This window comes from Polistes dominula, unplaced genomic scaffold (assembly GCF_049000335.1).
Source record: "Polistes dominula isolate Pdom_NZ unplaced genomic scaffold, Pdom_raw_medaka contig_17, whole genome shotgun sequence".
Classification (NCBI taxonomy): domain Eukaryota; kingdom Metazoa; phylum Arthropoda; class Insecta; order Hymenoptera; family Vespidae; genus Polistes; species Polistes dominula.
The window spans coordinates 3,769,385-3,781,349 of record NW_028301049.1 but is presented as its reverse complement, the minus strand read 5'-3'; the positions used below and the strand labels follow the sequence as shown (position 1 = coordinate 3,781,349).

The following is an 11,965-nucleotide window of genomic DNA, read 5'->3' as shown; positions in this document are numbered from 1 at the left end:
GAATTGGGCGCTTGGAGGCGCTATATGAAAATTACTAAACAGGATTGGCTGAACAGAGTCGTATGCTGATTGGTAATTGGTTTAATTTTGTAGTGGAATTTAAAATATTACACTTTCATACAATGTTACGTTAATGATAGTCAGCACTTTAAATGTCACTTGAAAACACGCTTTAAATATTGCAGGCCATAAACATATTTTTGTTTCTTTTCATTTACTCTCTTTACATTTTATATTCAGTGTATAATATTCCAAATTAAAAATAATCGAAAGTGAATCTTTAGATAAATATTTATTTTTATTTTGATGAAAATGATTGGAGAATAGTAAATAAACATAAATGAAAGGATGAAGAGAAAATACATAACAAATTAACGTTTAATCTCTGTTAAATGTGAAAATTCAAAAGATAATATTAAAGACCGCCATGAATTTTTATCCGAATCACGTGATCACTTCTATCGTAGGAGTTAACTCTCGTTACGAGAGGTTAGTTCATCAAGATAAAAACGTTGATTTTAATAAATATTATGCAAATAAAAGAAGATCGATGCGCGAAACACGTTGTTTTTTTATATTAAATAAGATTACTGTCACAATGGCAGTATAATAAATCACTTAATAACCTCTTAAAAACATAAGTATATAGATGACACATCGGAACATATGGATGATAAGAACAGTGCTACAAAGTAGAAAATCTTGAATAAAGTAACGAAGGTCACATCATCTTGTCCTGGAAATAATGCTTGATCAACTGTCATCAGCATTTTCCGTTTATATTTCCTATTATTCCGTTAGTGATATAGGTTTTTTCAATCAAATTTTGATAAATTAATCAAATTTGTCGGGATATAACCAAAAAACCTTAGCAATCTACGTGTGCAAAAGTTTATCAGCAGTGCTTCCTCTCCCCTTTCTTTATTTGCGTTGATACACTTAAATATGTTACATTATCTTCCATTAATGGCATATCGTTAAATTTATCAATGACTCGTGTCTAGAAGAATTATACAACAAAGAAGTATTAACGAACAAAATCTTTTGAGTAAAGATTTATACATCATAGAATAATATTTTCTTTAAATTGTGTTAAATGATATAAAATTTAGTGAATGAAGTGGATTAATTGAAATATGTTTGAAAGAATGTTATGCTTAACCATAGATATGACATCTTGACAAACAAAAAGGAAGATATTTTTTTATGAAGAATGGCTCGTGATTCTTTCTTATTTGGATTGCTGATGTTCGGATGTAGCATACATGCATTAATGGCTACATCCGATGACGATCAATTGGATTATATGAATAAAGAAGAACGTGAAGCATTGAAGTATGTATGAAGAATTTGAAAATGTTATTTATTGTATTTAATAATTTTGTATTATTTTTAGGGATGAAGCAAGGGATATGTTTTATCACGCTTACAATGCTTATATGGTAAATGAAACTATGCTTAACACGCTGACTGACACGTTAGTCACTTGTGGTCGGTCGGCGTTTATACTGTCAATGGGACCATGAAGGTCATTTGTGATCAGTATTACTATATTGTTTTATACAGTGCTTTTTTTTTGTAAACAAGAAATGCCAGAACCTATTTCTTGTCAAATTATGTTCAAATATCATTTAAATGAAATTTAAAGCCACTTTTTTTCCTATGCCACGGAGCTAGCTTATAAAGGATTAACACATAATTTATGTCAATGTTTATTATATTTGTAGTATGGCCAAATCCAAATATCATATTTTATTATTTGTTTCTTTTTTTTTTTTTTTAATCTTATTTCTTTCTTATTTATTCTTATTTGATCTGAAATATTTTTTGTTCGCTTTTGAAATATTAGAAATATTGTAAAAAAAGATCCTGGAACTGCGTTTCAGTGTTACATCACAAAAAAGCACTGGTTTTAAATTTGATTTTAGAATTTTAACGTTTACGTCAAACATGCTATACTTGCGTGGCAGTCAACGTGTTAACACATTTATGTCGAGGCGTTTTGAATTGAACTTTACGTAAGATCGGAAAGATTTCGTGTTTCAATCATATTACATTAGAAAAAACTACTATTACTTCAAATAAATAATATTTTTAAAGAAAATTTTTGAGAATGTAGTAAATTATTTTATCGCATTATAATGTATACTTTTTAAAATTTAATTATCAGAGATTTTCAATCTAATGTCGTAGTTATTTATTTCTAACAATAAGATAAATATGTACATAAAAATGTCAATTGTGTATTTCGTGTTAACTGATCCTTAGTAGAAAACACGCATTACGCATTACGCATTACGCATTACGCATTACGCATTACGTATTATAAGGCTACGTTGTAGTGGACGCGAATTTTGTGATGGAAACAAAAGTAAATTTAGCAGTAAAGCACCATAGTGCAATTGAAATAAAATACATTTCCATTCGCATAAATAAACGTCCTATTTTTGCAATAGTTGTCATACGAGCAATTGTATGATGTTAGAAAAAGTATGAACATCAAAACGATTTGAATGAAGTTATTTTGACGTGTTCTTGTATCATTTGAAAAAATGTTTACAACCAAACAAATCACTCTCATAACATTCAACGTATTTGATTGTTCTAACGAATAAATCTGAATTTGCTTTCATTAGAATTCGCGTCTATTGTAACCGCAGCATGAGTTATCAGACGCGAATGTGTTAATTATAATCTTGTAACAATGATGGATGGCAATGAGTGATTATTTGGATAAATTATAGGAAAATGCTTATCCTGCGGATGAGTTAATGCCATTAAGCTGTAAGGGCCGATATAGAGGATCGGAGCCAAATAGAGGTGATATTGATTCTACATTAGGAAAGTAAGAATGTGTATCTTAATCTATTATTATATTTTACATTTTTTGGATAAATAATATTTTTTACTTTTTTTTTTATTAATTAACTTCTTTCATATATCCTTACAGTTTTTCCCTTACATTAGTGGATACTTTAGATACACTTGTGGTAAGATTTACTATTAACACAAAGATAAACTTATAGTATTGAATGTTCTCATATTAATCTACTAATAATGTTACAGGTGTTAGGTGATTTGGAAGAATTTGAAAATGCAGTAAAGCTTGTTGCTAGAGATGTCAGCTTTGATACAGATGTAATAGTGTCTTTATTCGAAACTAACATCAGAATGCTTGGGTAATTGGATCTCAGATTTATTTTATCTAAATCGGTGTTTCCCAATTTTTTTTTAAATCATCACTCATCTCTCATTGTCTCAAAACTCTAATATTCCCTAGTACAGGGCTTCTTAAACTTATCCACTTGGTGACTCCTTTTAACAGAGCAAATATTTTTGCGACCATGCGACATCGTTTTCCTTCGTGGGTCGCATACCTTTGTCTCTTACATCAAACAGGCTGCTGCAACATCGGAGCCGCCTCAATTAAATTATCAAAATTTAACATTAATAAGTATTTCTAATAAAAATTGAAAATCTTTTCAATTAACCTTTCTTTAAGAAATATCAATTTTATCTTGAATGTTAATTTGAATAGAAATTTTTAACAAGAAACATCGATATGTTGACGTATATTATTGATTTGTTCATTGTCCCATTATTGGGAAACACTGATTTGCACTTATGTAGTTAATACTGTTTAAATAAAAATATTGAAATATATTGTCAACAGAGGTCTTTTTAAGTGGTCACTTATTAGCTGAATATTTGCAACAAAGGGCTGACATAATGCCATGGTATAGAGGCCAATTATTAGGTTTAGCCAAAGATTTAGGATACAGATTTTTACCTGCATTTAATACATCTACTGGAATACCTTACGGCAGAGTAATATATCTTCTATGTTTAATTATTTCATACTTTTCTATAAATGTTAACTCTGAATGTGTAAACATATAATAATATACGATTTTGTTTATTCAGATTAATTTAAAATATGGCATGAAAGGTGTTCCCACAGAAGTATCAAGAGAGACTTGTACTGCTTGTGCAGGTAGCATGATATTAGAAATGGCTGCCTTGTCAAGATTAACTGGAGAATCAATTTTTGAGGTATTAGTTATTTGGACATTATTAAAATAGGTATATTATAAAATAAATTATAATCTCTTGTATTTTATACAGGAAAAAGCACAAAAGGCAATGGATGTATTGTGGAAAATGCGTCATAGAGGAACTGATTTAATGGGTTCTGTATTAAATGTAAATTCAGGTGACTGGGTACGTAGAGATTCGGGTGTAGGAGCAGGTATAGATTCCTACTATGAATACTGTCTAAAGGCTTATATTTTATTAGGTATTTAATATCTTTTTTTTACTAATATTTTCATTAATATTACCTATAATATTTACTATTATATTTATTATTCTATAGGGGATGAAAAATACTTAGGACGTTTTAATAAACATTATCAAGCTATTATGAAATATGTAAGTCAAGGGCCAATGTTATTAGATGTACATATGCATAGACCAAATACAAATTCCAAAAATTTCATGGATGCTTTATTAGCGTTTTGGCCTGGTTTACAAGTACGTATAGAATCTTTATTAATTTTTTTTTTTTTTTTTTATCAAAATCTATTTCACTTTGCTTCTTGCAGGTATTAAAAGGAGATATTAAGCCTGCAGTAGAGACACATGAGATGCTTTATCAAGTTATGCAAAGACATAACTTCATACCAGAAGCTTTTACTACTGATTTTCAGGTAGATATTATACGTAACGATAAATATAGTGGAATCTGTTCTATTATAATAACTTTGAAATTTGCTATTGTTGATAAGAATAACAAGTTGATAATATTAAATAAAAAGTACAAAATCTTTATTGTTGAATTCAAATGATTACAAACAATTATGATATTTGTATATTTTTTACGGTCAATGTATATATTCTACAGAATAGCCACTAAAATTGAGTAATGTATATATCGAGCATATGTATTTTATACATTTCTCAGTCAATCTATACAATGCTCAGATGGTTTTGGTCAATCTATAAAATGTTTCGAGTTCAAAAAGTTACAATCTATTGTAAGTGTAACATTATATTTGTCTCCTAATTTAGGTCAACTATTCAGGAAACAGTTTGATATACAATGTATATTTTACGAGGGTAAATTTGAAAGGTCACCCTGTATATTTTATTTTTTTATTGTATATTTATCGCAGTCTACACACTTAATGTATATTAAGTATTTATGTTATTTTTTTTTTTTTTTTTTATAAAGAACTTTATGAAAAAAACCCACAAAATGTATTTGAAAAATTTATCAAATATTGCTGAAACACTTTAGAAAAATATTTATTTATATATTTTTTATAAATATTTATCATGCTCTCGTGTAAATGATGAAAGGGTGTATGCTTTAGCTAAAAGAACATTTATAAAAAAAAGATTTGTTTAGTAAAAATTCGTTATAAATTCTAATCATTTGTTTTCAAGTGTAATTATTCAAATAGATAGATTTTGAAACATTAATTTTATGTAGAATGTTTTAAGATCAAATGATAATAATAAAAAAAAGCCGATTATTAACATTATGATTAATATATAACCAGGTGAGATTATTATAACCAGATTCTACTGTATTCCTGGTTTTATGACATATTTGTAAAATGATAATATGTGAAAAATTGTAATGTAATTTGTTTTTCACTAAATGTAATTAGGTACATTGGGGACATCATCCATTGAGACCAGAGTTTTTAGAATCAACATATTTCCTTTATCGTGCAACAGGCGATCATTACTATTTGGGAGTTGGACGTAAGGTACTGAAAAGTCTTCAAACGTATGCTCGAGTATCATGTGGCTACGCTGCTGTATCAGATGTTAGGACTAATAAACACGACGATACTATGGACAGTTTCGTGTTATCTGAAACATTTAAATACCTTTATTTATTATTCGCGGAACCAGCAGATTTAGTCTTAGATTTGGATGAATTTATTTTTACAACTGAAGGTCATTTACTTCCACTGACATTAGCTTCAATAAGAACAAATGTTTCTTCCGTGAGTTATCAACAAAACTTTGAAATAATCAATAAATATTTTTCATCTGTTTAACGTAGATATAAAAAATATGTTTACAATTGTTTTAGGACTTTGAACGAGATTCTGTTCAAGTAGATGAATTTGATCGGACATGTCCCAATAGTTTACATTTATTTCCAGCATCGGTTAGGCAACCCTTAAGAAACATGGTGGAAGATGTTTGTCCAAGACGTCCTATAAAAAGAAGATTAAGTGCATCTCAATTTCAAGTAACATTATGGAATTTTTGTATTGTATTATTATTTCAAAATAAATATGAATAAATTTGGATGTTTATTTTAGGCTAATAATTTGGAACATTTAAAAATATTGAGTGAAATGGGCATAACAGCTTTAACATTAGCAGATGGAAGAGTGCAATTATTGCATACAATTTCTAATGTAATTTCTTTCTTAGTTAGATTTATAGGCTTATTAAGTATAAAACGTCCGATTGCTCTGATGATTACTTTCAGTTCAAAATTGAACATTTCATACTTAATGATTTAATATTTAAAATGATATTCATTTGGTAATAAAAATATTAATTTTTTAAGGCAAGAACACCACAAGACTCTGAAGAAGGTTTATTATTTATGCAAGAAATGGTTGAATTTAGTATAATGCAGACGCAACAAACAGAAACTAAACCACAAGCAGTTACATTTATAAAACCAAAAACTTATCCGCCACAAAAAGTTACATTATTGGCTGGACCAGCGCATTTTGGTCCTGAATTACATAGTTTTAATAAAGTTACTGAAAAAGTTGTTTTCACATATCCTCTTTCTGCTTGTTCAGATCTTCTTAATGCAGAAAAGTTGAAAAATAAAATAGTTATTATGAAACGTGGCGATTGTATGTTCATGGAGAAGGTAAATTTCTTATAAATGCAAAAGTGAAAAAAAATATATATATATCAGGTGATCATTTCTATATATATACATATATATATATTGTGTTAAACAAATTCAGGCACGAAGAATTCAAAAAGCTGGTGCTATAGCAGGTATAGTATTAGATAATGTATCTGGTACTAGTGCAGCAACATCTCCAATATTTGCTATGTCTGGTGATGAAAAAGAAGTAGACGATGTGACAATACCTGTTGTATTTCTTTTTAATGTGGAAGCTACTGAACTAATTAAAGCTATTAGTGAGAGTAGAGGTGAACTTGTCGTTATCATTGGTAAGAAAGTTTATTTATAAAAGGATATAAATAATTAAAAATTTATATATAATTATAACAAAATATTTATTTAAATTAATAGGTAACTTTTTTTCAAAAGATGAAGTTCAGTTAAAAGCACCTACTGACTTATCATTGTTTGAACAACTAAAAGTCCCGTTAAAATCTTTACTAGATATGAATAAAAAAATACAGGTTTGTTTGTTTTTGTATTATACAATGATTTCTCTCATGTACAGTAATTATTCTATTTATGCGGATAATTAGTTTTACGAAAATAGCATATAAATGGAACCATGAAAAGTGTCAGCATTTGTTTAATCGTGCGAATTGTGCATTTATTCAGATTATACAATCAAATAACATTATTAATTTTCTTATCTTTTACTAATGTCTGGATAATTTCAAATTGAAATTCTAAGTTTATTCAGGTTCTTGCCCTTTTCTTAATTATTTTATTAATAGTACCCCTTATTGATGTCATTACAATGTTCACTACAAACCTGCAGATAAGTTTATGCAATTACTAAAAAAATGAGTCCGCATAAATGGAGGGTTTACTGTAGTCCTATATGATGTAAATAAACTAAAAAACAATTTCATTTTTATTCTAAGTACAGAATACTGAAAGGAATGATTTACATGAAGATTTTAATATCGAGAACGAACATCAGGATACTATTGATTTTAATCATTTATCTGCACGAATTATCCAAGATTCACTTGAAGGAGAGATAAGGATTACAGTTAAGTCAGATGTACCATCTATTTACATGACGAAGAATTCAAAATTAACTATTTTACCGTTTACTGAGATACAATGGCAACAATTGAAAGAATTCTTTGTAAATCAATTGTACAACAATCTTGGATCTAATCAAAAATCTGAACTACGTATTAGAACTTTTCTACTGAAAAGTTATTACAATTTGATAATGGCAGAGCAAGGTGTCGATGTAAATGTTTATAATGGAGCAAGTTTGAAGCAAAAAGTTCTATGGCTGTTAAAAGAATTAAGTGAAGTTGCGCCAAAACCATCAACAATTGCTCATTTTATGAATTCTAATAAATTAACAATAACTAATTACAATTTACTTACGAAATTGGATCGTACTGTCTTATATTCAAAAGAGATTTCAACAAAACTCAAAGAAATAAAATCTATAATACCAAATTTGAAGCCATTTAAAAATATCTCAACATATTGTTTAGAACAAATTAGTAATAGTATTGTATTACGAAATATACTACGAAAATTATTTGACGAAGATAAAATCATTAAACAACATTTGGATCTTTTATATCATGTTGGTAAAGGTGTGCAAAGTATATACCAAGAAATATTAATGAATAATAAGGAAAAAGATGTAGACAAATTTAATGAAAATAAAGATCCTGAATTTCTTAAACAAAAAGATGATTTAACTAATGATAATAATGAAAGTAACAATGAAATTAGTTTAAAGGATCTATTTATAAAATTGTTAGATACAGCCAAAGATTATAATAAAAAATATGAAAATTTTGAAAATATCATGTGGACAGAGATAGAAAAAGTTGAAAAAAATATTGAACAAAATAATTTACAAGAGTATGAAGATGAATCTAATATTTCTAATTATATGGAAGTTAAAAATAATGAAAATAAAATGATTACCGAATCAGATGAAATGTCCATTCAATCTGATGTATTAAAACAAAGCAAAAATGGAAGTAATATAAAGAAAAATAAAATGGAAAATATAGAAGAAAAAGAATTAGTATCTTTAGACATAAAACAAAGAAATGTAGATCTTATAGATAAGAAAGTTGAAAATAAGGAACATTCCACAGAAGCTTTATACAAGAAAACTTTATTAAATGATGCTAATCTATTATATCCAATTTCCAAAGAAATAATAAGGTCATACACTACAGATCCTGCACCAGAAGATGAGATTCGAAAAATTTTACAAGAAATTCAGGATGGAATGGATGATAAAATTAATAATATTAATAATAAAAATAATATTGATAATAATAATAATAATAACAACAATAATAATAATAATAATAATAATAATAATAATAATAATAATAATAATAATAATAAATTAACTAACAAACAGAATAGAAAAAAAAATAGTAATAATAATGTAATATCTAGAGATCATTTATTAGAAGAATTTAGAAAACCAATATGGGCATCCGATGAAGAGAAAACGAAATTGTTCACAGAATTTCATCAAAATGCTAGATTATCTAATACAAAATATAATTTAAAAGAAAAAAGTGATTTAAATAATAAAGAAGACTATACTATCAAATTTAAAAGTAGGAAAAATGATGAATACAAATATAAAATAAAACATATCGATGATGAATTATAATAATGATTTTTCATATTTAGACAAATTCTAATTATTTTAAAAGAGAAAATCATCTTCTACTCACAACAAAGCTTATCGATAATGCACCTGGTATTTTTGCAAACAATTTAGGTGCAATGAGTTTCAAAGTTTTATATTTACCAAATGTATTATATATACGATAAACTATAATTATATAATAGACAAAAAATAGTGGACAAGTTACAGTTCAGTGATACTCTGGGGTTTTACAAAAAATATTTCAGATTATACAAAACTGGTGCTTAGAATGAATGTATAATAATGTATTGTGAAATGAAGGTGAGCACGATAAAAGAAAGTTATAATATTGAGATGCATGTGTATACGCATTTTTATTAGGAAATGTCATAACTTATATGCATAAGAAATTGGATTAATGTGATTATAAGAATGATAATAAAGTAAAGGCTCTAACTGATGTACATTTTATAAATTACATAATTAGAGTATAATTTTCGTGAATATTACAATACATAAATATTGTATTTTCTATTACTTCAGAGAATATTAATATTTGTTATTGCCCTAATATTAGTACTTTCTACTTTAAACGCGTGCCATGTTTTCCACTATTAATTATAATATAAAAATAAGAACAAAAACATTTAGTAAATTGACAATCTAATGAACGTTATGACATATTTTTTGTTTTTTTGTTTTTTTTTTATTTTTTTTTCCATTATTATTTATTATATTTCTGCTAAAAACACTAAATTGAAAATTGTAAATGTAAAATATTATTATTTAATGTTAAACATTTAAAAACTGTAATATCATATTTTATTTCTATATGTATTGCAGTATTTATGTTATGCATTATTAAATTACATAAGTGAGGTAGAAATGTTGATATTTGAATTTTCAAAAGTAAACATCTAATCACAATAAATTTAGAAATGTTATTCAATTAATGTATATTAATGTTACAATTAAAAATATTCTTTTCAATATATTTATTCAATTTTAATAAAAAAATAAAAAAATTATAAAAATTTAATTAATTATGTAATATGGCAATGTAAAAATTATAATTTAATTGTAATAATTATGTGTCTTATATGTACATAAGTATGTATAATAAATTATATGTAGTGCATAATATAAAAAGTATACCATTTAAAAGCAAATTAAAATAATCAATTATACAATTATTATAAATTGATAGTATAAATTTGTATAATTGCATTTATATGATTATTTTCGATTTAGAAAATATTTACGTTAGGCACAATGAAGCTTACAAATATTGCTATGAATTTTGGGCAGTCTTTTTTTTTTTCATGTTTCACAAAAAGTGCACAAAATTTTAACATTAATTCTTAACTTTGATGCTATATATTCATATACATATAATTATATATAATATATATATATATAAATGTACTAAATTCTATAAAAATGTAAATAATGAAAGTTCCACTTTAGTATCATATACCTGTGTTCTAATAATAAAGTAATAGAATGCATGTAAAATGCCAAAATACATTTTTACACATATATTTTATTGTACATAAATTAAATAGATTATTATATTGTATAATCTATCAATTCTTGTATATGTTGATTATTTGTACTTAAATTTATGTTCTTTTGGGTAAAATCATTAAAAAAAAAAAAAAAAGAAAAACATTATATGCTTTGTAAAATTTCATATGTTAAATGAATATGTAAATGTAAATTGAATAAATTTAATGTTTTAAGACAAGACAAGTATTTTGAAAACTATTTATATTTATGAATTAAATTTTTATATTTTTATCTATATATAAATAAAAAATACTTGTTTCATAAAGAAATATATCAACGTCGTCTAGTCGAATTTAATCGTAAGATGAAAAAGTTTATAATATCTGTTATTTGTGGATAACAAATATTATTATATAATATATAAATTATATAATATAATATAATAATATTATAATAAGGAGAGTCTGTAAAATATATAATATAGTATATGCAGAAGAAAATGTAAAATAATTTGTAAACTTGGTAATAATATTATAATAAATAAATACTACAATTATCTTACTCTTGAAACTGTGCATTCGTCTGATTTTCTCTAAACTTAGTTTTTTCAAGGTTTCACTTTTAACACGTGTGATCTGCACACATGATTTTTTTATTTTTATTTCATATAAAATACTAAATATTATTCTAAAAATATACATAAATTAATTACAATATTAGAATTCAATTTTTATCATTATTTATAATAAAATACTTGATTTGCAAACATTTTTAAAAGTGTTTTATTATTTACTTTCTTTGTAATTATTATAAAAATTGTATGAATGCAACTCTCCAGACACACTTTGAAAATATTGCTTGCAAGCGTCATTTGTCGG

The 11,965-nt window shown here is 25.8% G+C and overlaps 2 protein-coding genes across 3 annotated transcripts; both read left to right on the top strand.

Annotated features, from left to right (window-relative positions):
• The first annotated feature begins 216 nt into the window (after positions 1-216).
• LOC149031583 (ER degradation-enhancing alpha-mannosidase-like protein 3) lies at positions 217-3,646 on the top strand. 2 transcript variants are annotated; one of them, XM_089175521.1, is made up of 7 exons: positions 217-489; positions 1,168-1,335; positions 1,397-1,442; positions 2,745-2,845; positions 2,951-2,990; positions 3,067-3,179; positions 3,326-3,646. In XM_089175521.1, the coding sequence occupies exons 2-7, from the start codon at positions 1,214-1,216 to the stop codon at positions 3,462-3,464; spliced, it is 561 nt and encodes a 186-aa protein (XP_089031647.1). In that variant the 5' UTR covers positions 217-489; positions 1,168-1,213; the 3' UTR covers positions 3,465-3,646. The 2 variants fall into 2 exon arrangements, with proteins under 2 accessions (XP_089031647.1, XP_089031648.1); XM_089175522.1 differs by lacking the exon at positions 3,326-3,646 and adding an exon at positions 3,286-3,310 and having other exon boundaries at positions 228-1,335.
• Positions 3,563-10,149, top strand: LOC107067894 (ER degradation enhancer, mannosidase alpha-like 2). The gene is made up of 13 exons (XM_089175449.1): positions 3,563-3,629; positions 3,674-3,828; positions 3,925-4,053; positions 4,126-4,297; positions 4,376-4,533; positions 4,605-4,709; positions 5,676-6,020; positions 6,110-6,271; positions 6,345-6,443; positions 6,599-6,916; positions 7,017-7,230; positions 7,313-7,425; positions 7,851-10,149. Exons 1-13 carry the CDS (start codon positions 3,563-3,565, stop codon positions 9,597-9,599), a joined length of 3,786 nt encoding a protein of 1,261 aa, XP_089031575.1. The 3' UTR covers positions 9,600-10,149.
• The last annotated feature ends 1,816 nt before the right edge of the window (positions 10,150-11,965 follow it).